This window comes from Pleuronectes platessa, chromosome 18 (genome assembly GCF_947347685.1).
Source record: "Pleuronectes platessa chromosome 18, fPlePla1.1, whole genome shotgun sequence".
NCBI lineage: Eukaryota > Metazoa > Chordata > Actinopteri > Pleuronectiformes > Pleuronectidae > Pleuronectes > Pleuronectes platessa.
Window position 1 is genome coordinate 1,043,551 of NC_070643.1, and position 27,638 is coordinate 1,071,188.

A 27,638-nucleotide genomic window follows, 5' to 3' on the forward strand; every position below is an offset into this window, starting at 1 on the left:
TTGTGCAAAAGAAGCGGTCAGCTTTACTGTCAGAGAATTTGAACAAGTTAGTTTGCCTCACCAACTGGCTAAAGACCGAGTAGCTAAGAGGGCCTTTAGAGGCATTAGATTGTATCATGGTGTGGTTAATGGTTGTGTGACAAAAAATATAAAAAATGTCAACCATCCTATGGCTAAGAAGCTCAAATAATTTCTGTTTAATTTAAAAAAAAAAGTTTTATTCAACCACACAATGGCTAAGGAACCCGAATTCTGTTTAGGATGAAGATTATATTAATGTTCCATATGGAAAAGCAATGATAACTGCTGAAGAACTGCTGAGTTGCAGCACAAAAGAAAAGTTAAATGTCATAAATCTTGTTTTCACAAAAATATTCCGAAAAAATCGGTAATGTGATTAATCATGATTAATCCATAGAAACCTGTGATTAATTTGATTAAAAATTTTAATCATTTCACAGCCCTAGTCAAAATATATCGAGAAAGGATTTAATCAGATCCACTTTAATACAAGGAATTCCTCTGAAAAGACAGAGAAAGGTATTGGGAAAAATTACCAGGGTGTTGTCAAATCTGTGTCAGAATTGTCAGGGAGAGATAAAAAGAAATTAGAAGACTGGAAAAATTCTTAACGAAATAATCATATATATACACACTTATATTTGCAAGGTTTTTCACGGGATGGCAAAATTTTCCAAATCTGAGACGAGGTACCAGATGAGGACTACTGAGTCAGACGTGACACAGAGGCTGAAAGACTTGCTAAGCGAAGTAAAGTAAAAGAGGAAACGTGTGAATGTGTGCGTGGGTGCGTGTGTGGTTGTGTGTGCCGGGGAATCAGGCTGCTTCCTTCTCCTCCCCAGCGGTTCGAGCAAAGACGAGACCCAGAAGATCAAGGACTGAGGAAACGGGGCAATAACCCGCAGTGGTCGCCACCCATGACCTAAGTAAAACACTCCCCTTCCCGAGCTATTTTATTACCGCACAGTGCCATTAAAGAGCAATCAATTGTGTGGATAAAGTGAAACTGGTTGATATCTACCGGGTGCATTGGAGTGTCTGCCTCGTGAACTGAAGTGGGAGATGATTCCACAGGAGAGGAGCTTGAAAGCTGAAAGCTCTGGCTCCTACTCTATTTTTAGAGACTTTAGGGACGACAAGTAAGCCTGAATTCTGGGAGAACAGTGCTCTAGTGTGCTGATATGGTACTATCAGCTCTTTGAGGTATAATGGTGCCATATTATTAAGGGCCTTGAATGTGAGGAGGATCATTTTAAATTCTATACTAGATTTAACCGTAAGCCAGTGTAGTGACACAAATACAGGAGAAATGTGGTCTCTTTTCTTGGTTCTTGTCAGGACACGTGCTGCAGCATTTTGGACAAGCTGCAGAGTCTTTAACGACTTACTGCTGAAGCCTGATAATAAAGAATTACAATAATCAAGTCTAGATATAACAAATGCTTGGACTTGTTTTTCTATATCTTTTTGAGAAAGGATACAGAATCCATGTGCAAGCCCTGTGCCAGACTATGAATTAAAAATCACGGAATGCAGAACTTTGAAGTCAAAGGCTGGGCCCCAAGATGCTAGCGAGGTCTGATCAATCTGTGGTGGGACTGCCTTAAAAGAGCGTGTCTTGGGATTAAAACCCAAGAACACCTGATGGCACTAAGGTACACAATTGACAATATGTCCCGAACATCCGCTTGTGGTTGAAAACATTAGCCAACATCAACTGGTGTTTGGCATCTTAATACCTTATGTATGTGTGCCATGGCACACACAAACTTAATTATCTCTTTGTCTCTCTTGCACGGACTCCCAGACACACACACCGACAAAGCTGGCGTCTCTGACGCGCAACAGTTTAAATGTCCATTTGTTTGAAATGACCAGCACAATATCAACATTGATCACCACATATTGATAGATGCTTTTCTTAAATGAATAAAATCTTCATGTCATTCTTCATATCTACCTGCATTCATGCATTAATTTAGCTCGTCTTGGCGTTTATGTTTTCTTCCTCTCGCACGTACGCAATCACACACAAACAGTATCATCTAACACATTGTTAACTCAGACTGGGTAAATACCCCAATGAACACTGTAAGTGGATTACTTGATCACTATAGGAACAATTTCATCCAAAGTTTTTGATCCATACAAACGGTTTTCACTGCACTGCAATACAATTTTGGTCACAATAATCACAAAAACCTCTAAGATGCTCGAGTGTAAGTACCGTAAACCTAACCCTAACCCTATGATAGAGTTATAGGGCTCTTAAAAGGGGCAAGAAATTCTGAGACTTTGAGAATGAAGTCATACTATTTATGAGAATAAAGTCTTAATAGATGGGCGGAGAACATCACCTCCACCATCAAGAAGGCCAAGCAGAGGATGTTCTTCAACATGCCGCAGAAAGTGATGGTTGAGTTCTACACAGCCATCATTGAGTCCATCCTCACTGCATCAGTTACCGTCTGGTTCGCTGCCTCCACTGCCAAGGACAAGGGCAGACTGCAGCGGATCATTCGGTCAGGCTCTCGTAGACCGAACAGGACCAGTAAGAGAGCAGGCAAGATCATTGCTGATCCTTCCCACCCTGGTCACCACCTATTTCAGAGACTCCCATCCGGAAAAATACTCCTCGCACATAGTTTATCCGAAGCAATCACTGATCCTCAGCACCGCACGTGCCCATAACATATTGTTTCTTACTGTATATATTGTTGTTACATTACATGTCATTTAGCTGACGCTTTTGTCCAAAGCGACTTACATTTTTAGTACACTCAACATTTATGAGGGGCCATTTAGGGGTTCAGTGTCTTGCCAAGGACACTTCGGCATGCAGATGGGGAAGATTGGGGATTGAACCGGCAACATTCTTGTTGGAGAAGCCCACTCTACCCCCTAGGCAACACCGCCCCTTGTTTAATGTCCAATTGTTGTTTTATGTTTTATGTACAGTGCACCAAGGCAATTTCCTATATGTGCAAATATATATAAAAATAATTCTGATAATGATTCCAATATTACAAATTTAAGAATAGAGTCAATGTTGTAAGAATAAATTTGAGAGGTTTAAGTCTCTCCCCATTTCAAGCTAACTGTCGAGTCAGTAAAGGCAAAATGGCCTAAAAAAAGAAAACAATTAGATTGGTAATCAAGATTTGAATCTGGAGTTTCAGCCTGCGTGGTGGTTATTTGCTAAACTAAATTATCTTTTATCTATAATATAAAATATATAGAGCTGTGAAAAATAACGCGTTATGATTAAATTACAGGATTAATTCGTTTTTTTTTTTTAACGCATGCGCAGAAGGACCTTCCAATTCCGCCGCCTCTGCACTAGTCGCCGCTCTAATGCAGTCAGACGGCAGCTGCCATTCAAACAAACAAACAACATGGATAATTCTGATGAACCTGAGGACCTTCTGGACGGGAAGATCGTGTTCCAAAAAAACAAAGATCGAACATTCAGTAAAACCAAGGTGATATGCACACTCTGCGAGAAGACGTTATCGTTTCACCGTAGCAATACCCGCCTAACCACCGCAACGCGAAGCATGTGTTGGTCGGCGAGGGGCGTTCAAGTGGAATGCGCCAAACCAGACTCACTCGCCGGACACATTGTGCAAAAGAAGCGGTCAGCTTTACTGTCAGAGAATTTGAACAAGTTAGTTTGCCTCACCAACTGGCTAAAGACCGAGTAGCTAAGAGGGCCTTTAGAGGCATTAGATTGTATCATGGTGTGGTTAATGGTTGTGTGACAAAAAATATAAAAAATGTCAACCATCCTATGGCTAAGAAGCTCAAATAATTTCTGTTTAATTTTTAAAAAAAAGTTTTATTCAACCACACAATGGCTAAGGAACCCTAATTCTGTTTAGGATGAAGATTATATTAATGTTCCATATGGAAAAGCAATGATAACTGCTGAAGAACTGCTGAGTTGCAGCACAAAAGAAAAGTTAAATGTCATAAATCTTGTTTTCACAAAAATATTCCGAAAAAATCGGTAATGTGATTAATCATGATTAATCCATAGAAACCTGTCATTAATTTGATTAAAAATTTTAATCATTTCACAGCCCTAAAAATATAATGTATTTTTTTCTCATTATATCACATTATTCTTGTAATGTTACAACTTTATTTTTGCCAACTTAAAATATTCACGAAATATCCTTTTTTTTAAATTTTAAATATGGCCCCAATACTCCTTCCTATATTACTGTTATAATTGTAAAAAAAATAAAAAATAAACAGCCATGGAGATTCGTTAACTGAAACATTTATTTTCTCTGTTTTTTAATACTGGTACAGAACAGGGAATAAAATACTCTGAATGACAGCATTTAGTTGATCAGAGAAGGAGCAAGGTCAGCAGAGACATTGAAAAAGTAGTTTAAACATTACAACAGGCACATATAAATGTTGAGGAATAAAACAACATAAATGAGACAAAAAGGTAGGGGTGGTGGGCAGACATTGAAAGACTGACAACAAAATTAGCCAAGAGATGGCATTCAGCAGTAAAAGGATGAGTCTTTGAGCAAAACCTGGCAGAATGGTAGAGCGTCAGGACTTTTAGCTGGAAACACAAGAAGGAAAAGGTGACCTTGAGGATTATGTCTCAACTAATCATGACTCATAACACCTTTACATCACACTGTAACAGCACAAGGACATTTCTGATCACCCCTTCTGCCTCTAATTCACTGGATGTACTGATTTAGTTGAAAACTACAATATTTAGATTTTTTTTTCTGTACAAAACAGATCAGATGCATGAGTCCTGTTTTACTCTAGGTCTTTAGATACAGCAGTTCAATAAAGTCCAGTCAATGAACTTTAATCCACTTTTCTTGATTGATTGACTTGACATTTTTTGACTGGAGAGACTTTTGTTTCCGAGGGTGTTTACTGACACACTCTGTGACATCAGTTGGTGTGTCTGTGGTCAGACCATGGAAATAAAACAAATCTTTTCTACAACTAATGACCAGAGAGAGATCTTTAACCTTTGTTCAAGTTCATCTTCAAATGTGCATAAATTGTTGGTATTGTGATGTACGGCTCAATAGGCCTGTTACCCACTTACAAATTACATTTAATTAATTTAATCACTACTTACATAGAGGTCATGTCATTGAGGGCGTGGTCCAGTTCCTCACTGATGGCTTTGTACTTTAGCTTCTGCGCATAAAGCTCATCTGTTGGTTCACACAGAGACCAAGGGAAGATGTAAAAAAATCTATTTCATCAATCCATCAATCTATCCATCCATCTATATATCCAATTATCTAATGATCTACAGTTGCAATCAGAATTATTCAACCCCCCAAAGATTTTAAGGATTTATCAATTAAAGTTGACAGAATCTTGCTCTTCGAGCACTTGTACCAGCCTTGAAGCAGAATCTTGCTCTTCGAGCAAGATTCTGCTTCGGATGACTTCTTTATGAGTTGAGTGATACAGAAAATCAACACGGAAAATGCATGATGTAGTATTTGTGTGTAGCAGTATATTTTATTAAGATAGCCATGTCACAATTATTCAACCCCTTTAAATATTGTTGTTTTTAAAGCTGTCTGACAGTTTTTTTCTCCTAAAGTTGAGTTGAAACATTATTAAGCCTTTGGGAACTCTATACTGATCCTTCATTTGCTCCAGCTGTGATGCATATATAAACCCCACCCATGAAGGTATTCAAGGTGAGTTGCAATCATGGGAAAGACAAAGGAGCTTCCACAAAAGCTGAGAGAGGAGATTATTTCATCACACCTGAAATAACTCAGCAACTTAGTCAGAACAACTCAGATAAACCCCTCTGTGACTGCAAGACACCTACGGGATGACCTGATGAAGGCTGGTACAAGTGCGTCAGTGGCAACTATAAGACGTGCACTGAATAAAAAAGGACTTCAAGACACACTCAGCTCTTGACCACAAGGAACATCAAAAGTCGACTAGAATATGCCAGGAGGAAATTGGATAAGACTACTGAGTTATGGGTGACAGTTCTATGGACTGATGAAACCAAACTGGAACTGTTTGGACGTATGGACCAGCGGTATGTCTGGCGTGTGAAAGGCCAGGCTTAGGACCAGAAGAATACCATCCCCACATTCCAGCATGGAGGTTGGTCAAAGATGAAGTTGGGCTGTTTTTCTGCGGCAAGAACTAGCAATCTTTATTGTGTACATGGCATCATGGATTCACAGAAATACCAGGCCATTTTAAAGAGGAATGTGATGCCTTCTGTTGACAAATTAAACCTTGGTGATCATTGGACTTTCCAGCGAGACAATGATCCAAAGCAAAACCTCCAAGTCCACCAAAGCTTGGTTGAGAAAAAGATCCTGGAACGTCCTGGAGTGGCATTCACAGTCACCAGATTCAAATTTGATTGAAAATCTTTGGTGGGATTTAAAGAAGGCAGTTGCAGCATGGAAGCCATCAAACATCACTGATCTAGAGGCTTTTGCACTTGAAAAATGGGCAAAGATTCCAATCGAGAGGTGTAAGAAGCTTGTCCGCACTTACCGATTTTTTTTTTAGAAGTTACAAAAGCTAGAGGATGAGCCACAAAGTACTGAAGCTGGGGGGTTGAATAATACTGCAGAGGCACATGTGTTGAAAGAGTTACATTTTTCATTTGAACTTCAAAGTTAAGTCAACTTCTGTTGTCAAAATAACTAAAATATGCATCAATAAATATCTTTTGTTGTTTGATGAGTTTTTTTTGTCATTTATTGTCATTATCTGTCATCCACATCACTATAATGTCTATTGAGGTGAGGGGGTTGAATATTTCTGATTGCAACTGTATATCAACCAATCATCAGTCATATTTTCAGGGTCGCAGCAGAAGCTGTTGCCAATCCCAGCTGACTTTGGGAAAGGCAGGGTACACCCTGGACAAGTCACCAGTGTATCCCAGTGCTAACATAAAGAGACAAAATACCATAATTCACACCCGTTTACACCGACAGAAAATTTAGAGTCTCAAAAATAACACTGTCCTGCATCTTTTTGGACAATGGGAGGAAGCAGGAGAAAACCCTTGCATTAATAGATAGAAAATGGAAAGCATGAAACATGAAAGGTGCTATATAAATTCTAGTTATTATTTTATATTTATTCACATGCAAACTACACAAAGAAAGCTTTGATTTGAACCGAAAACTTCTTGCTGTGCAGCGACAAAAAACAGCAACATACTAACCACTGCTTCAAATTATATTATCAATATAATTATAATTTTCTACGTGAGTCAGGTGAACACATTTACATTCACTAGCAAAAAGGAATTTTACTAAACTGCCATTGAACAGCATGTTTTTAATTTATCAACATAACTTTCTTGCACTCTCATCCAATCTACAACAAATCTAACATTCTGATATATAGTTGTGTTGCTATAGATTATGTCATGTACAGGTACACAACTATCCAAATCAATGCTGTACCTTCCAGATCATCAATAGTCTTCTCCAGCTTGGCCACAGATCTCTCAGCAAACTCAGCTCGAGTCTCAGCCTGAAATTACACAGGAAATGCTAATACATCATACAAACAAAATACACACAAGTGGGTAAATTTGGAGTTTAGGATGGATTTACATTAAGGACACATAATATGAATTGAGGGTTTACATTGTAGACTTTACACCCATTAAGTTTTTTTTCACTATCCAATGCGCAAATAGAATTGGTTTAGGATCAGTTCTTTTTAGTGTCCTCAATCACTAGACTAAAGTCATTAATAAGTGTTCAAGAAATGAATCCACTGAATGATTAAGTATTTGACTCCAACTCCTACAATGACTACTCTAACTCTGAAGACAAACAGTGGAGTTATTTCACACAATCCCTGACTTCTGAAACTGGACATGCTGTCAGTATGACAAACACACCAAACTCTGTTTGTAATTGTAGGTATTTTAAAAGTTTTCTTGCTAAATACTGAAGATAAGACTGGTTTTCGATCACTTTTATGTATTTTTGACCCACTTTGTATTTAGCCAATATCGATAGTATATCACATTAAGCATTGTGTGTAATTTCCCTCTGTGTTGCCTGGATCAAAATATACCTTTTCTTCTGTTGCCCAAAGTTCGCCGGATGATGACTTTTCATAACTGGCGGACATTTTCTTGCTTTCTGGCAATGTTAGAACTGAAAAATGCACGTTTTGCAGTTCTAACATTAGCAGAAAGCAAGAACGAGAGAGGGGTGGCACCTAATGTTTAAGTGCTGGTATACAGAACATCACCTTGCTGCCTAAACCCACCAACAACAACCCTACGATGACACAATGGTTAACTTTCTAAAAAAGTGCTTCTAAGTTGTTTTTTAATCAGTGCTGAAGTGAACTCCGCTGTCTTTTCTGTTCTGTTCAAAGTGGGAGGTTGTGGACCACTCTGCGTATTAAAGATACTGAACCCCAAATTCCCCTGATAGCTGTGCATAGCCATTTCTTATCAGGGTACTTTACTGGAAACCGATGATAGGGTGCAGGTTCTTTCCTCTTCAGCTTCTTCACTTGGGAACAATGCACTGGAACCATTGCGAAAAACAATATTTTAACAAGCAGATGTTGACAACTCACTTCTTCTTCCTTCTACGAGCAGTATATGGACCCTTTGTCTGCCACTAGCATTTGAAAAAATACCTAAAGTACAGTCCCTTTTCTCGTTTCATATATTGCACGAATTTTGTATTTTTATACCCTTCTACTGCATAAACAAATTTAATAAGAAAGCTGTCCACCCTGCAGTGAATTATTTTTTTACTTATCTACAGCGCAACATTACATTTGAATATGCAAAATAATTGTGCTAAATCCCTGCAACATTAGCCTTAAATCAGAGAAAAGAATGGCCTCTATGAGAGTAATTGCCTGCGAACTGTCATGGTCTGCTCTGTTGCCAAACGGCCATGATTCAGAATTCACTGAGTTATGGTCATTTTAATTGTGGTTATACCTCCTGCCTTACATGTGCATTGGAAGACGCAGCTGCATGTACTAATGTAGCCCAGTGTAGATTCAAGATTTGAAACTGCATACAAGATGCAGTCTGGTTAAATGTAAATGTAGGGACTATCAATGCATGTTATTTTACCATGGAAAAAGGTAGTTATCTTACATTACTGACAATAATACTCCTTGAATAATTTGTCATTGCTGCTCCCTTCATCAAAGAGAAAGTTACACAACTTACAGCAAGTAAGTTCCCCCCTCATCTTCTACCCTCCATCCCTTGTCTTTTTTCCTTTTCTCCTCACTAACGCTGCCACCACCATCAGCCAAATGTTCCGGCTGCAGCAAACATATCAGTAAGTTTAACACATTTGGCAGCATATTAAACAGCACTTTGTATAGTTCATTTTCATTTGAATTAACTGAAATTTGAACTTGTTCTTTTTTTTAAGTGGGAACTGGCACAAAACTGTAGCAGTATTTGCCTGGAGGGCCTTTTGTTTTTTTACTGCGCATCCTTTGCATTTTTCCTCTAACTCGTTTTTTTTTCAGATTCATTTTTTAATGACAGGATAGTGTTTCCACTGTCTGTTATTTTGGAAGGAGTGAAAAAAAGACAAACATGTAGTGGGTTCAAGACACACACCAAGAAAACACTGTGACACTGCAGCTCACTTTGGATTGTTTTTGCCGTAATGTACTCATTCTTCTTCTCTGTTTGGTATATTGGCAGGTGGAAATCAACATCAAGATGCATTACCGCCATCTACTGTCTTTTATAGTCTTCTATATAGTTTGAAAACCATAAAGACTATAGAATGATATTACACAAAACAAGGACTGCATTATTTTACATCTTCACAGACCACAGTCTCTCTCATCTCCAAATGCAAAGTGAGAGAGCAAATCCTGGCAGCATGGACCACGAGTTGGCGAGGAACAGACTCGGGAGCACTCGTCTGCATGGGTTAGCCTTAAGCCAAGCATGTTGCCCGGCTAAAATTTTTTGTGCCGGCTCAACATTTTTGAGCCGGCACAACTCACCTCTTTCAGCTTGTCAGTCAGGATCTTGATCTCTTCCTCATATTTGTCCTCCTTTTGAGAGTACTGTGGTGAGACACAACAGTTTTTACATCCAAATCTATGTCAAACCAATTCCACACTAGTCTCCATATCAATTTCTATATTAAACACACATTTACATCTCTGTAACCTCTATTCATGTCATATGATTCTGAAAAGCCCTGGAATATGATTATGAGTTTTAGGTAAGAGAGGGATCAAGGTTTCTGGTTCCAAACAGCAAATCCGACATGAACTCTGGTCTGACAAATTCAGGTCAATTCACTACATACTGACATTGACACCTTGCTTCACAAAGCTCAACTCTCTGTTGATAAATAGAACACTGACACTTGACACGAATCATGTGCTGCATTCAATATGAACGTGATTCTTAGCGCCGTTCATATTCATCTTTTCATTTTATATATAAACTTGTAACTCTTTGTTAATTATTTTAAAGAAACATTTTATTTGTATTTAATTTATAAAATTGTTAAACTGGCACTGTGCAGATCCTTAATATATACTTTGTTGCTAGTCACAGGACATTTATCTGTGTACAGTATATTTTTTATAATTTAAACATGTCTCCTAGGATTTTTTTAACCAACATAAAATTTGGTACAAAAACACTTGATGTGACCAACCGGCCAAGTTAGGCACATAGTGATTCATATTTTCTCTGGGTTACATCTATTGATTTTGAACAAAAAAGTAGAAATAGAGTAAGTTGCACTTACATATTGCACTTACATGTAGCACTTTGTGATATGGCTTTTTTGAAGCTAGTGTATTTACATGATTCTTGCTGTTCTGGGTTTGTACCCTCATGGTTGAATGCACTTTTTGTAAGTCGCTTTGGATAAAAACATCAGCTGAATGATATGTTGTGTATACTAAATAACTGCAGCTAAAATTAAATTCAGGTAATTAAATTAAAATTGAATACGCTAATTTTCCATTTGATTTGTTCCTCACGAGTATACACAGAATAATAAAAGCATTGTGGACCATGCTGGTCTCCTTGTTCTACCTTCTCAGCCTGGGCCTCCAGTGACTTCAGATTATTGGTGACATTCTTCAATTCCTCCTCCAGTTCAGCACATTTACTTGGTGTGCATGTAGAAGAAAGAACATCTGATTAGTTTGGAAAATATTTAAAACAGTGTAGAGTTTAAGTGACCACTGTAAAATCAGATTGTGATGGAAGCAGAATTCAGGTCCTTAGTGAAAGTAGGTAAAAGTGAAAATACATTACGTGTAAGAATCCTGCTTTCAAAATGTTACTTAACAGAAGAACAACATCTAAATAAATACTGTACTCTACTGGATCTTTAAAACTAGATTCACACGTTATGCAGCTTGTAGCAATGAATGATCATAATTATCAACTGATGTGGGACACAAGTCAATGTTTGTCAAGTAACAAGTAAGGTAACATTGAAGTCCTGAGTCAAGTAATAAGTAAAGACAGAGTAGTCCCAAGTCAAGGATTACCAAGTCCAAAGTCAAGTCCAAGTGCTTAACCTTGAATGCTTAATAAAAGAAATGCTTACTACGATGATACAAGCAAATAAATGTTTTGCCAGTGTGTTTACTAGATCTCAATTTATCCACTGCTGAAAAAATGCATACATCAAGCACTAGGAGATACATGCTGCTAGGACAGAAGTATGTACCTTCATGAGCCCACCCATAAACACTTCCAAATCACTGGATTAGTGAGCAATCTAAACTGGGAAATGATACCCGGGTTGAAAATGTTACAAAATTTAAAAAAATGCTAAACAAATAATTGAATGCATCTTCAATGAGATATCCCAACTGAGCAGAAAATAAGCATTTTCCTTTGTCAAGTGAGACTAACAGCCTGACCTGTGACTGAGAAGCAAACAGCTACATAAATATATAAATAAAAAAGAAAATGTCTGTGTATTATTGTGACCTACTATACTCATGTTTTAAGACTTGAAGTGTCAAAAGCAGCTGTCGATAGCTATCAAGCGGCTTGATATACTCACGCCTCAGCCAGCTCTGCCCTCTCCTCTGTACGCTCCAGCTCTCCTTCTACAATCACCAGCTTACGAGCCACCTGGGCAAAGGCATGATGTATATTATTAGATTTCATACATCGTATATTAAAACATCTTCACTCACTCTGGACTCCACCAAGGTTTTATGTGGGCAGCTATCAATATTACTTAACAGTTAGCTATGGAAAGCACCTTAAGAAAGAATGATACTGCAGATTCCAGAGGCCAATAAGCTCACCTCCTCATACTTGCGGTCAGCCTCTTCTGCAATGTGTTTAGCCTCCTTCAGCTGGATCTCCTGGAGCTCCATCTTCTCCTCATCTTTCAAAGCCCTGTTCTCGATCACCTTCATGCCTCTAAACACACAATCATGTGTTGAAACTTTTTTTTAAATCCCAGGAAACAGGAAAAAGGAGAGGCAAGACATTTTCAGTCATTTTGAGCTAATTTTGTCCGTGGATCAGTAAGAGAGCGGATTGTCCACTATCCAGAAGGTCAGCTGGCTAATCCCCAATTCCACGTGCCGAAGTGTTCTTGGAGATAGGTAGGAATGGATGATGAATGGTAAAACTTTATATGGCTGCAATGCTGTTTACCCCTGCAACTCCAAAAATGTTTTGTGGACTCAACACTTCACCTAACTCTCTGTCGGCATAGTGGTGAGTAGATAATTAATTAATTTAAATTTATATCTTTAAAAATGACCTGAATAACAATCTGTAAACAATTTTTCAATCAGGAGAAGTTCACCCAGATAGAGGCGGTTGGCAGAATGGATCGATTCATATATCCTAAGCGTAACATCGGCAGCCTCAGTAGAAATCCACATTCAGGCTTGTTTTTCAGTCTTCAACTGTCCAATGTCTGTGTCCACTGCAGCCTAAGATTTATATTTTTGGCAGTGGAACCTTTTGTGGTCTCTGCTGTTGTAGACCGTCCCTCAATGTTGAATGTGTTATTCCTTCTGAGATTCTGTCAGAGTTTCTGTTCCTTCCACAGAAATGCTGCTCACTATAGGTTTTTTATGTTTTGTTTTAGTATTTTTCCCCATTCTGAATAAACTCAAAAAACAGTGGCACTGCTGCCACATGATTTGCTTATTAGATGATTGGAAGTAAGCAAGTGTTTCTGATCTAGTGCTCAGTGAGTATGGAAAAGATCTGGAGGGAAATTGAGCAAATTGGAGAACTATAGTAACTTAAATCATTTCTTTCAATCTTAAAGATATTTCCTGTGCATCTGCACAATTGGAATTTCACAACTCTAAGATAAAGAATTTCGGGTTTTTGTTGGACACTTTTCTTTGTTGACGTTTTGCTTGTGTCTGGTTGATGGACTTTTACTTGTGTCCTTTCATTAAGGTTTGTGTTAAGCTGTTTCTCCCTGCGTTCTCAGTTCTCAGTCCCCACCTGCTTCAAGCAGGCCACCATCATCCCCATACCCAAGAAATCCTCCATCACCTGTTTAAATGACTACCGCCCTGTAGCACTGACCTCCACCATCATGAAGTGCTTCGAGCGGCTGGTCAAAACCCACATCTGCTCGACCCTTCCGAACACCCTTGACCCCTTCCAATTTGCATACCGCCCAAACTGATCCACGGATGATGCAATCGCCCTGGCAACACACACCACCCTCTCCAGCCTGTTCGTGGACTACAGCTCCGCGTTCAACACAATTGTGCCTGCCAAACTCGTCCCCAAGCTCAGAAGCCTTGGTCTTAAAACCCCCTCTGTAACTGGATCTTGGACTTCCTGACGAGCAGACCCCAGGTGGTGAGAATGGGCAACCACACCTCCTCCTCACTGACTCTGAGTATCGGGGCCCTTCAGGGCTGCGTACTCAGCCCCCTCCTGTACTCTCTGTACACGCAGGACTGTGTGGCAACACACAGTTCCAACATCATCCTCAAATTTGCAGACGACACCACCGTCCTGGTTCTCATCTCCAACAACGACGAGACCGCCTATAGAGATGAGGTCAGAGGCTTGGAAACATGGTGCCAAGAGAACAACCTGTCTCTCAACGTCTGCGATTGGTTCTTGGTTGGTTCATGACAGATGACCTTACCTGGTCCAAACAAGCGGACTCTGTGGTCAAAACTGCACAAAACGGTTATACTTTCTGAGGAGACTCAAGAAGTTTGGCATGGCTGCAAAAACTTTAACAAACTTTTACAGGTGCACCATTGAGAGCATCCTCTCAGGCTGCATCACTGCCTGGTATGGTAGCTGCTCCACTGCTGATCGCAAGGCCCTGCAGAGGGTGGTGAAGACAGCCATCTCCCTTCCGTGCAAGGCATCTACAGCACAAGATGCCTTAGAAAAGCACTGAAGATCATCAAGGACCACAGCCACCCAGGCTGTGGACTTCTCACACTGCTGCCGTCTGGCAGACATTACCGGAGCATCCGAGCACGGACTACCAGACTCACAAACAGCTTCTTACCCCAGGCCATTAGGCTTCTGAACAATCAACACTGACCCTCTGAACAGTCACCATGTACATTCTGCTCCCCCACTCATACAAATACACTTACTTCACATATATTCATTTTATTTAATATTCCCCACTTCTTCACCCTATAAACTGTTGCTTCATTTGGACTTTGATCTGCCTATGTTTGATGTTATACATATATTCATATTATTTAATTTAATATTCCCCACTCCTTCACCCTGTAAAGTCCTGCTTCACTTGACTATGTTATATGTTACGATGTTATGTTATATTTTATGTTACATAGTATGTTATTTTTCTATTTTGTAAAGTCGTCTACTGCGTAGATGTTGCCTGCCATGTCACAAGAATTTCACTGCTCCGATGACGCTGTCATTGGTGCATGTGACAATAAACTTTTATTTGATTTGATTTGATTTGAATGCCTTTAAACTCTAGACTGAGTCAGCTTTATTTTGATGTTTTTACTCTCCAGCATTCTTAACTGTTTTAACTGCTTGACTGTGTTTCGCCTGTGTTCAATTAATCCCAGCCTCCCCTGTGTATATACTGTAAGTCTCTGTGCTTCCCTTTCATCTTTCACCCTTTCGTCATTATTCCTCTTCACACATCTTCTTCGTGCCTCGTCGATCCTTTTAATCCCAGTGTTTTTCTGCTTAGCCTTTGTAAGAACCTTGCCTTTTATTAAAGTACACATTCTGTTTTGCTACTGAACTCACTCGTGCATTTTTGCGTCCACCTGCTCTCTATACTGTGATAGAATGAACTGACAAGACTTTGCCTTTTTTTCCAAAAGGTCTGTGAATTTGAGGCAGTGGTGAATTGATTTCCTCGAACGCCCAGAAGCAAGTGGTGCTCCTCAGGAGGATTTCAATCCTACAGGCATGGTTCAAGATTCAAGATTTTATTATCAAATGCACAACAATAACATTAAGCAGTCGCTGGCAATGAAATGCTTGAGTCACAGACTCTCTTCTGGCAATGCTCAAAGTATTACAACCAAAAAAATCTAAATTTGAATAAAATAGTATAAAATAGAATATCAAAAATTTAAAATAGAAAATAAAATGTATATATTTAAATATATATACATATATACACCTGAATAAAAAACAAGGCTGGGGTGAAAGGGGTCTTTAATGATCCGGTTGCTCTTCTTCTTACACCACTGGGTGTAGAGGTCCCCCATGGATGTTAGCGCGGTCCTGGTGATGTGCTGGGCAGACTTCACCACCAACAAGAAGTTGAAGGTGACAAACACGTTGGTTGAACCATTTTGCACTGCACCTCGTGTTGGTCCTGAAGGACTGAAAACCTTCCTCACCTGTCCGAACTCTTCTAAATCCAAGCCTCTGCAAATTAGCCTGCCATCCCAGAGTCCATTCTCTCTGTGAATTCATACCTCGGCAACTGTCTGTCCTTTTGGGGACATCGCAGCCCTGACTGGATCGCAGCCACCTCCAGCTCAGACACCACTCATGTCCCGGTGTGGGGGTACCGGCAGACGTCACTCCTGTTCCAGCATGCGGGATCCCAGTAGTCATCACTCCTGTTCTGGCTCCATACTCTGCGTCCGGCTGATGCCCCTTCCATTTCCTTCTCCCACTATGTGGTTTGGCCAATACTCCTTCCAGTTCCTGCTCCATGCTCGGTGGTCCTGCCTGCACCCCTTTCAGTTTCCCCTGTACAGCAGTCTCCAGTCTCCCTTGTGCAGCTGCTGCCTCCTTCAGAGCCCCCTGTGCAGCTGCTGCACCTGCCTCTTTTGGAGCCCCCTGTATCAGAACTGCAGCTGCCTTCTCCAGAGCCCTCTGTGTCAGAAAGGCAGCAGCCCTCAGTCCCCAGACCTGCTGCCGCACCACTGGCTTGTGGTTCACCTCTCAGATTTCGCCAGAGGCTCCCTACAAACCCTCTAGACAGGTTATGTCCTTGCCATCTCCCTCTTGCTCAGCCCCACGTAAGAAACAGCCTTTATCCCTTGGGCTATCTACCCGAACCCCCGTGCTCTGTCTCTGCCCGGCCCCCTGGTCATCCTCCCGAGCCCCCATGCTCTGTCCCTGTTCCTCATGTGTTCTATTATCTGTGCCTCCCCTCCAGATATAAGTCTCTGTGCTTCTCTTTGTCTTCGTCAGTTTGTCGTCTTTCACCCGTTCGTCGTCATTCCCCTTCACACATCTTCGTCGTGCCTCGTGGTTCCTTTTAATCCCAGTGTTTTTCTGTTTAGGCTTTTTGTTTGAGTCTTTTCTAGTTACCAGTGGTTTGAAATTTTTTTAGACTTGTTTTTTAAGAACCTTGCCTTTTATTAAAGGACACTTTTAGATGATACTGAACTCGCTTCAAATGTACTGAAGTGAACTAGTGCACTTTGACAACTGTTTTGGTATCCAAAACTGACCGCCATACAAAAGCCGCCAAATAGCAAAGATTTTCTAATAAATCTTCTGTTTCAGAGTTGGCAATCCATGAATCGAAACTAGTCTCTGAATAACAATGTAGGATGTCAGCAATCCTTGAGGCAGCCAGTTGAACTGCAGTTATTGTTGTGATAATTTTTGCATTATAACTCATTCACATCCTCCACAGCCTTTACTGCTCTATTTTCTTTACTTACACCATTATACTATATGTCATTATATACAAACTTACCTCATCAGTCACTGTGTAATAAAACCTCATTATACTCAGTTACTTTATTGTCTGCTCTCGGTTCTAAAAAGTTACTGCAGAGACTGTGTGTGCTCTGCTGGAGTCTCTATGACATTTGTGAGGGCCCTCTATAATGGGCATCCTCAGGAGTGCTACATGCTGCAGAGGCATGTGTTTGGTCGATGTCCCCCATGTGTGTACTTCACAGGGGTGCCCTGTAGATGCCTCCTCAAGCGCCTCTTCGGTGCAAGCTACAGTGCTGTGAAAAAGTATTTGCCCCCTACCTGCTTTTATATTAGACAAAGATAACCTGAGTAAATATAAAATGAAGTTTTTAAATGATGATTTCATTTATTGAGGGAAAAAAGCTATCCAAACCTACCGGGCCCTATGTGAAAAAATAATTGCCCCCCATGATAGGGGAGAGCGGATTAATGTGAGACATTTTTTACATTTGCTCCCCTCTAGGCGAGCTAAAATTATATAGCAGTAAAATTTACACATTTCCCATTAATTCAGGATGTTTCCTAGCAATGGATATGTTCAGAATGTATTCAGGACAAAGGGCAGTGAAAATATGATTGTTTTTAAAAAAGTGGTCTTGTGTCTCACTTTACCCCAGCTAAGGGGTAAAGTGTATATATATCCGCCTTCTGCCACTTATTATTCCGTTCCCACAACAATATGCAGAGAAAATGGGTATTTTGGGGGCATTAAGAAATGGTGACTAATCGTGATTAATAACAGCTACCCTGTGATTAATCTGATAAAAAAATAGAATCGTTTAACAGCCCTAGTTGTAAAGGGGACATATTATGAAAATTCCCCTTTTGTAGTGCTTCTACACGTTAATTTGGGTTTCTGGTATGTCTAGCGTCCCAAAAACTCTGGAAAAAAACAAGTCCCGCGATTTGTTGTGGTTCCTCTATGCGTCAAATGGGATTACGACCGAATTGTACGTCATTTTCCAACCATGCCCATGTAGGGAGTCGCGCTACATGGCCTTGGACCACCCCCCACCATCATCTCACCGGCTCTGGGGAAAGACGGCCTGGCTCCGTCGGCCAGGCTCCCCGGCTAGCGTTAGCTCGCGAGCTAACGTGATCCACCCTCTCCCCGGGGAGACGGAGCCGACGGAGCCGGCCAAGTGGCCCGGGCTCCACCGCGTCCAGGCTCCAGCGTCTCTCCCGGGGAGACGGTGAAGACATTAGCTTGCGTTAGCGTTAGCTCGCTGCTGCCACCCGTCAGACCCCGGGACACCTCTAAACGTTGACTCAACAGTGTGGAAGGATGGTGCTGCTGCGCCAGCTCCAGCTCCCACTTCTCCCACTGCGGGGCTGCACTGGGGAGCTGGGGCGCTGGGGCTCTCGTAGCCAGGCTTCGGCCTACCTGACTCTGGTTCAAAACGATATGGTTGCAAGATTGTATCTTCGTCTCCAGTAGCCATATTTCTACAGAGGTAATGGATAGCTAAAAATCTGGGCGCGTGTATCTCGTGAAGAAGGGAGGAGGGGTGAGGGGGAGGGAGGGTGTGTGTGTGTTGCGGGGGGGGGCACTCAAAACAGGTCAATCTGAGGAGGGCTGTTTTAGACAGGGTAAAAAGGGTGCTGTTTTAAATGATATGTTAATGCCAAAATATGTTACAGACATTTCATTAAGACCCCAAGGAACCATATCAACTGTGGTAAAATGGGCATACGATGGGTCCTTTAACATATTTTCTTTAGTATGTACGAACATTATTCGGACATACATTCAATGGACTTTGGATGACTCCAATGGCTTTTCTTTCAGTTCTTTTTCTGTTTCCAGTAAACTCCGAAACAGCATTTTCGGGAGTTCTTTATCTAGAACAGGAGTGCCCAATAGGTCGATCGCAAAGGTAGAATAGGTAGATCGCATCATGCATGCACGATTGAACAAGAGGCAGTCACGTGGACGCGCTCATTGACGTACCCGCCCTTAAAACCACACTTGCCGACTACAGTCCCGTACCCGTGCAGACATTCAATCTCCAGCTACGTACCCCCTCTTTTTTTTTTTCAACGCCGCCACGTCCCCCCACCCTGGACTGTGTTGCGACCGTCGGCCGGGGCGGACTGCTGTAAGTGCGCCTCAGCAGCGATGTGTCGCTCAGGGCGGGGGGGCGTGGCGGCGGATACCAACATGGAAAAAAAAAAAGTCGATCATGTTGAGCTGGTCATTTGGTCAAAAGTAGCTCACAAGCCTATAAAGTGTGGGCACCCCTGATCTAGGTAGATTATGTACATTCAGAGACTGAGATGTGCAAGAGACAGAAATAAGTTAACTACTCAAGCAAAAAATGTCCTATATTTTGCTTGAGTTTTTAACAGGTCATGTTTGGTATGGTTACTGATTCTGACCACACCCAACCACCCAACTGCAAGGTGCTAATGTGGTCAAACACTGATCAACCATAACTTTCAGCCTGTTAATAAATTACCCTTTATTGTATTATCCCAACATGGCTTTGAACTGGCCTGGAGCAAATAGGTGACTATTGTTAACAGATTAATGGAATATACATACAGAGTGATTGTTCCTTAGAGTACATTAACCTCTTGTCTTACTATGCTGATTGTGTTAAAAACTGTAATATTTTCTATATTACAGCAAATAATCACCTCTCGCTCTCATCAGCAGCCTTCTCAGCCTCCTCAAGCTTCTGCAGAGCCGTTGCAAGTCTCTCCTGAGCTCGGTCCAACTCTTCTTCCACAAGTTGGATACGTCTGTTTAAGGAAGCTACTTCTGCTTCAGCCTGAACACAGATAAACATGGTGCTGTCTGACTGATTAAGTAAAGTATAGGTAAGAATATATAAGTAAAGTATAGGTAGAATTTCAGCTGCCAATCTGACATTGGGCAAGAGGCAGGGTACACCCTGGACAGATCAACAGAGAAGTATACAATCAGTCATGCTCACATTCACACTTCGATCGTCAATTTCGATTCTCCATTTAAACCAACCCCTTTGTAGATGTCTGTGGACTGTGGTTATACGCCTGGAATACCAGACAATACTTACACAGACATAAAGACAACATAAATTGCCACATAAAAAATACAACAGCAAAACTGAGAACGTTAAAGGTCCAGTGTGTACGATTTAGGTGAAAGGAATCTATTGACAGAAACTTTATATAAAATAATCCTAGTGATGTTTTCATGAGTGTGTTTGATCTAAATAATACAACTTGTTACCCTAGAATGGGCCCTTTTTATTGAAATACTTTATATTTACATCGGGGGGGGGGGGGGGGGGTCCTCTCTATGTTTCTTGTAGTAGCCCAGATTGGATAAACTAAAACCCTTTAGGTTTTTATGAAAACTGAAGGTTACCACAGGTTCTATTTCATGTTTGGAAGGGGAGGATGAGGTGAGGTGTATTCAGCTGCAACATGCAACTTCACCACTTTATGTGACTGAATTCTACACACTGCAACTTTAAGGAAGTGAGTCTGTGTAGCCCCACAGTAAATACAGTCAGCTGTTTGACTTGGATGGAGCCAAAAGCAGTTAAGGTATTCAGTGCACTTATTTCTTTAAGTGTATTAGTTAAAAAATATCTAGGCTATAGTAGGACAATAAATAAGATAAGCTTTTAGAAACATCCATGGTAATATCAGGGAATAAAATGATAGGGTCACATATCTACGTATGTTCCTGGAATAAAACCTGCATTCTTTACAGAGCGTTATTATTAGGGTAATCATTTTTCATTCAAATTAGCATTCAACCAAAAACAATGCTTGATCAGTAAGGATCTTTTTTATGTTAGAGTTTAGTACCTAGTCCTCCAGCAGGGGTGATCCCAAACAGAGCCAAACAGTAGGGGTACTGTTTGGCTCTGTTGATTTTCTGTTGTATCAAAGGTGTGATACACCTTTATTCTTTGTACATGATTTTAAGAAAATCTTAAGTTCTAGTTGTGCTATCATAATAAGTTAATATGTGGGTGAGTCTTTCATTTACTAGTTGTAAGCTTGTTTGCCCTGGTCATATTTCTGTGCATTATTTGTCTGTAAGTATACATATTCTCGAGGGGCAGAACTGTGACCTAATACCTACTGCTGTACTTAGTACATGATAGAAGAGTGTAAATCCTAACGTACATTTTTCAGCAAGGAAAGATGACCCAGAATTTACTCAGTGTTTAAGAATAAAAACAAACAAATGGAAATTATCTATTAATTGAGTCACTCTCCAAAGGGGGGTAAGTTGACCTATGAGGAATGGATGATACCTAAAATGGACTTGGACCATTGTTAAGCTCACAGTCAAGGTTGAATGGCAAACATCATGGCCAAAATAGGGCTCTGAATCCCCACGACAGCTGAGAGGTCCACGCAGGGCATGATAAGAATGGAATGCAATGGAGATGTGATGAATCAGCCAGGATTGGTTTACACTGGCATTATCACAGCTTTGAACAGAGCCTCAGTCCAAGCCTCATACTGTATGCTAGTATAAGAAGACACTGAGTCTGGGATATTTAGAGGTTTACCATGTGCTGCAGTTATAATAATTTATATTAAAATCATAGTAAGAAGAAATAAAGGTGTACAACCAACTACTGTATCCCCTCTGTCATGTACCTTTTACAGTATATTTGGGCCTGTTGTATGCGGAGTATGCTTTATTCTCTGGAATACTGGTCAAGATTTGACAATATGAAGTCAAAGTCTCTGAATTAACCTAAGTTACTGCATATTGCACTTTTAGAATTGTCACTTACGTCAGCAGCCTTCTTATCGGCAACCTCAAGCTTCTCCTGGGCATCCTTCAGGGCCTCAGAATATTTGTCAAGCTCGTCCTCCGTCCCCTTCAGCTTCTTTTGCATTTGCAGAATTTCATCTTCATGCTGATTGTGGGGAAGATCAAAAACAAAATTTGCACAGCTGCAATACGTAGATTTTTAAATACCTAATGCAGTGATTGTAGTGTTCTATTATAAAAATGTAAATGTATACAAGGTAAAGACATGGTAAGAAGTTATTCAACTCAATACCATAGCCAATTAGGTAGTTTATGATTGCTGAAATTATTGATTGTTTTCATATTGACCATTATACACTATTCTCTACTGATATGCTACCCGTCACACAGCCAGGGGACACACTCCACAGTCCTTGTTCTGTTTGAACAATGAATTTAGTACCGAAATGACTGCTTCTTGGTACCTGCTTTGGTTTTCCTCTGCCTATAATAACATGCAACTTATTGTTATCTGAATGGAACACTTTCTAGAGCAAGTAACTAGTAAACTAGTGAAATAATATAAATCAAGCATCATGACCACCTTGCAAATATTTCTAAACATTAAATAAACTCCAAGCAAAATTAATAAAATAATACCATCATTTAACTCTGAGAACACACTTTTTGAAAAGTAGCTTTTACACTTTTGTGTTGCGCAAAAGCTGTAAAGCCAGCTGTAAAAGTATGACCAAATATTTTATATGAATGATCTAAAAGAAAGTGCATGAAACCACTTCCTGCCACTTTGCAACAACAAATGCTCACACAGTTAAAGCTGAACCATGTGCATGTTTTGATTGTATATATCCAGTATAAAACAATCTATCTCAATACAGAGGTACCAGTTGGATTCAGACAAGATCGGTCTTAGAGACACAAATACAGACTCGGTTCAGGTCTCAGTTGTTTTATATAATACAATACATAATTTTTTCGTATCATCTGATGTCATCATCCAAAGCGATAATGTAAAATAGTTTGAAGATACTTTCCAGATTATATAGGAACATTAATCTACGCTATTTTTAGATAGTTCTCCAAATATACATCAGGTAGTCAGTTTTCTGACCACAAAATAAATGAATGCCTAAATAAATTATCTGACAAACTGTATAATCTATACAGTGCAGGAGTTTAATTTGAAAATTAAAGAAAAAGCCTCACTTGAAGTCATCATTAGTATAAATGGCAAAAAATAACATCACTGTCTGCAGCTTCCAAAACTCATATACCGAATTACCCCAGTTTGATAAGCCTGTTGATAAAAGATGCTCATCTAGGTTCATTGACATGTGATTTGCACTTGTGTTCATAACCAACCTGTTTGCTTCTCTCTTCAGCTGCTTTCTTGTCTGCCTCAGCTTGTTCAGCCTGGTCCAGTGCATTCTCCTTGTCCAACTTTAGCATAAGCATCTTCTTTTTGATGGCCTCCATTTTGGCTGTTGTTTAGAGGGGTTTCTGCAGCCTCACACAATAAGAAGAGAGGGGGAGGCAATACGAGCAGGACAAATGGCCGTATAGCCTAGCAAGCTGGTAGAGATGCCAAACTCTGTAAAAGATAGAGGAAGACCATTTATATGACAGAGGAGTGGACACTCCCACTTTGGAGCCCCTAACCACCTCCCCCTAACCACCCCCCCCCCCCCCCCCCCCCCCCCCCCCCACACACACACACACACACACAAATGAGCCTGCATGCTAAAAAAAATATGTTTCTTTGTGTGGTTCTATTCTTAGGGATGTTACCGCAGATCTACTGTAACAGTCCAAGATTTTTCCTTCTGATTCAGGTTTAAAATAAATAATGACAATGTAAAGAAGACTGATAACTTGCATTTTCCTGCATGGATCAACATGGTTTATCTCATATAAAAATTAAGTATTTTGTCTTTTTCTAACAGATAGAAACTGCTCAAATAACAAATCATACATAGGTTGTTGGTCATACAAGTCTTAAGTGTAATTATCAGATTTCAGTTGATGTTCTGTCTTCATCTTCCAGAAGCATTTGATTCCTATAAATATCTCACAGAAATTCACTAATCCTTGTAATCTAATATACTTGTAATATACTATAACATCTTTCTATATTTATTAATTTTATTATGAACTCATGAATAACTGCCATTCAGTGACTCATAACCATTTAAATTAAGAGTAACATACATTAAAACACTATTGCTGTTGATCCCTGTTAATAGAGGCAAGGTTTTTCAATTACAATTTTGATCTCAGCATGTGTAATATAATGGATTCATCTATTTAATAAACAAATCTAGTCTTTCTTCTACTTTTCCCTGCCTCCTTCTGCTAATCTCCTTTTCTCTCTGTTTCCATGAAACTGTCTGCCTTGCCCATGCTCCTCATTCCCAACGAGAGTTGCACATCTTATTTCCAGCCCTTTGCCCAAGCTTTCATCAGATCATCGGCTGTTGTTGCCAATAATGCTCCATTGTGTATCTTCAATTTAGACTCCTGTTGTCTGTTCCAGTTTGCAAGATTGTTTTTCAACCCTGTGCCTTTAAGCTTTGTTTTCTTCATTAAAATATCTTTATCAGTCTTTTTTGCCGTGTTTGGTGGTATTTGGTTTGTGGTATTAACAGTAACCTTTTATCACCTTATCATAATTTCCAGGTCCTTAAAGTGAAGAAACTGCATGTATGTATGGAATTGCAGTCATATTATTCATGGTCATTTGACCCAGAGTTCATAAAAAAATTGATTTTAAAGCTAGTTCAAAACCACAGACTGACGTAAGCTGCTTATTTTATACATTTTACAGTACAAGACAATATTTTCTATTATTGACAGTAAATTAAAGTCCTCTTTACTTATTTTATTGCCTTGGAAGGCAAATGGGTAAAACTTAGGAAATGTGCTGGAATTCATTACTCAAACCAAATTTTTTGAATAATGTAAGAAATATCTGTCATGATGCTCTTGCTCTGTTTTTCCATCGTATTTTAATAATACATTTTCTATGAACTGTTTTGGTGATGGGCTGAGAAGTTGTGTGATAGAACAGACACAAAACAAAGTGACACTGGCAAGGAATCCATGTGCTGTAACCCTATTCCATCACCTGGCCTCCAATGCCTATAATTGGATTTCTCCTGGGGTTGGAAAGGATACAGTGCCAGCAGGGTGATGATGTCAGTTATTTCGCTCCATATGCTCCAGTTGGGTTATTAATAAACATCATTTGGCTGACATTGTCTAGAGGATTAGCGACTGTGTCTGCAGATATGCACACAAATACACTAGCAGAATGAACACATAAAATTGACAAAATTATTAATTCGTTATCGTGTACATTACATTTTGAAAAATACTTTTCTGTTTGTAATTAAAGCAGCAATCAGATGAGAAGACTTATCAGTTCCCCCTCTGTGTGTCTGTTGGTTGGTATATTGGACGGTGACCTTTTCTACTAGAGGTTTTGAGGTGAGTCATATTGCCAAACTAGTGTGGCCTGATGGTGCACTGTATATTGTGACAGGGCCTTAGTCTCATATTAAGGGGGAAAAGTTGAGTATAATTCATTGAGTTGTTTATTGGAAAGTTTTTCATACCTTTAAAAGTTATAATAGGGTTGGTGAAGGTTGAAAGTTGAGCCCCTTTCACTGGAAATAAAAAAATTATAGCAATCTTTAATTTTGTCTTAAAGGGGACATATTATGAAAAATCCACTTTTGTAGTGCTTCTACACGTTAATGTGGGTATCTGGCCTGCTACCGTCCCAAAAACTCTGGAAAAAAACAACTCCCGCGATTTGTTGTGGTTCCTCTATGTAAGAAACTATACCATAGAGTGCGTCGAATGGGAATACGACCAGAGTCGACGTCACAGTGGGGCTACATGGCATAGCCCCCCCCCCCCCCCTTGAGGCGGAGATCTGGTGGAAGAGGAGACCAGGTTACGTTACGAGCCACAGCACCCTCCGCAGCTCGAGGCTGCGGGTGTTAGCTGGGAAGCTGGCCGAGGGGGGACACTAACCAGCCGGTGAGCGGGGTGAGAGGCGGAGATCTGGCCGAGAAGCAGAGCCTGCGGTCGGGCTAAGTCACATGCCAAAGCCCCCTTCTCAGCTCGGGCTCGTTAGGGGATGTCGGGTTGCTGGACCCATGTCTGCGGCTCGCTTCTGTTGGACCTATCGCTGTTTGTTTACGGTTAGCAGCAGGGAGCTAACGCTAGCTTGCTGTTAGTTTGTGTTTAAAGTTGCTTCAAATGGCTGCTTGTGCACGTTTTTACAGCAGTATTGCATGTGGCAGACCACCCGGGAAGCAGCGGAGATCTGGCCGGGAAGCAGAGCCTGCAGTCGGGGTAAGTCACATGCCAAAGCCCCCTCCTCAGCTCGGGCTCGTTAGGTGATGTTTGGCTGCTAGACCCATGTCTGCGGCTCGCTTTTGGTGGACCTGTCGGGGTTTGTTTACGGTTGGCAGCAGCCGCCTGACTGATCTCCCCACGGACAGGGGAGCATTGACGGTGCGTGTCTCGTGTCGCAGTGAATGTCTTCAACTAGAAAAGCTGTTGTTTTGTTTCGGTAATTGACGGTGACATATAAGCTAGGTGGCATTAGCCTCATAGCAATCAGTGCCCGGCTTGCCGGCCGGCGTCGTCGGCAGCCGCAGCCGGCTGCTCGGTGACGGGTTGGTCCCCGGCGCCTCACTGCGAGGCTGACGATGCTACCGCTGACTTCACACACCTGAGAGCCGGACACGTCTCACCGGCTCAGGGTTCCCCACGTCTGCAGGGTATGTCTCATTTTCATCATTGATCATTATCGATCTGTGACAAATCTCCAGCCTGTGTGTCCCCTGTGTGTGTCCCGCTACGGTTAGCAGCAGGGAGCTAACGCTAGTTGGCTGTTAGTTTGTGTTTAAAGTTGCTTCAAATGGCTGCTTGTGCACGTTTTTACAGCAGTATAGCATTTGGAACCCCGGCCGGGAGGCTAACCCGAGACGTTGCTTCTGTGTGTGTCGCCCGGTTGAAACAGCAGGTATAACTTAAAACAGCTGTTTGAGGAGCTTTGTTAGAAATTAGCACCGGAACGTGTTCCAGGACCCCCCCGGTCTCCGGCTGCAGCCGACAGCCTCTCCTGTAATGCCCGGGCGGCGAAGCGGATTGACTCAAAACAGGTCAATCTGAGGAAGGCTGGTTTAGACAGGGTTAAAAGGGTGCTGTTTTTAAATGATCCTTGTGGTTTTTTGACCAATTTTTTTTACAGACATTTCATTAAGACCCCAAGGAACCATATCAACTCTGGTGAAATGGGCATAATATGTCCCCTTTAAAGCTGCACAATTCCCAGATTCCCTCATTCTGTCTGCTTTGTAAACAGAGCAGCCAGCTACTTCGATTGTCCGGGATGCTGTTGTTCAGCGAGGAATGATAGTCACAAAAAGAGGCGTAATCCCACTCTGATCACATCCATCTGGTTTGTAAGAGACCTGGAGTTGGCGAGGAGCAGACTCAGGAGCACTGGTCAGTATGGGCTAGACTTAAGCAAACTGAGAAGCCCTACTTGCCTCCCCCATTTCTGTGGTCTTAGGGGTATGTAAGATCTCCGGGGGATAAAAGAAAGGTTGAAACTGAACCCCATGCTGGCTTAAATGTAAACATAGGTTTTTCTGACCTGTCAGTCGTTATCTAACTTTGTTG

At 40.8% G+C, this 27,638-nt stretch overlaps 2 protein-coding genes across 7 annotated transcripts in view; one reads left to right on the plus strand and one right to left on the minus strand.

Moving 5' to 3' along the window:
- The window catches only part of si:dkey-240h12.4 (death-associated protein kinase 2), a 51,398-nt gene extending 40,301 nt beyond the window's left edge, over positions 1-11,097 (plus strand). For 5 of the 6 annotated variants that reach the window (XM_053447432.1, XM_053447434.1, XM_053447427.1 and 2 more), the window contains one exon: positions 864-4,870. In XM_053447432.1, the coding sequence (XP_053303407.1) occupies positions 864-947 (84 nt within the window). In that variant the 3' untranslated portion in view covers positions 948-4,870. Of the gene's footprint in view, positions 1-863; positions 4,871-9,733 lie in introns of those variants that run through there. The other variant, XM_053447431.1, reaches the window with a different exon arrangement.
- tpm3 (tropomyosin 3) lies at positions 4,291-23,518 on the minus strand. Its single transcript, XM_053447435.1, has 10 exons — positions 23,301-23,518; positions 21,958-22,083; positions 19,847-19,980; positions 12,337-12,454; positions 12,087-12,157; positions 11,099-11,174; positions 10,045-10,107; positions 7,488-7,557; positions 5,150-5,228; positions 4,291-4,606 (listed from the first exon to the last, which is right to left on the minus strand). The coding sequence occupies exons 1-10, from the start codon at positions 23,412-23,414 to the stop codon at positions 4,603-4,605; spliced, it is 855 nt and encodes a 284-aa protein (XP_053303410.1). The 5' UTR covers positions 23,415-23,518; the 3' UTR covers positions 4,291-4,602.
- Between the last annotated feature and the right edge of the window lie 4,120 nt (positions 23,519-27,638).

Bases quoted from the DNA above. Each gene is read 5' to 3' on its own strand.
- tpm3 (XM_053447435.1), bottom strand. From the start codon at position 23,414: ATGGAGGCCATCAAAAAGAAGATGCTTATGCTAAAGTTGGACAAGGAG. The intron at 11,175-12,086 runs GTGAGTATATCA...ATGCACACCAAG, and splicing joins AGGGCAGAGCTGGCTGAGGC to TAAATGTGCTGAACTGGAGG. The intron at 5,229-7,487 runs GTACAGCATTGA...GTGAACCAACAG, and splicing joins GACTATTGATGATCTGGAAG to ATGAGCTTTATGCGCAGAAG.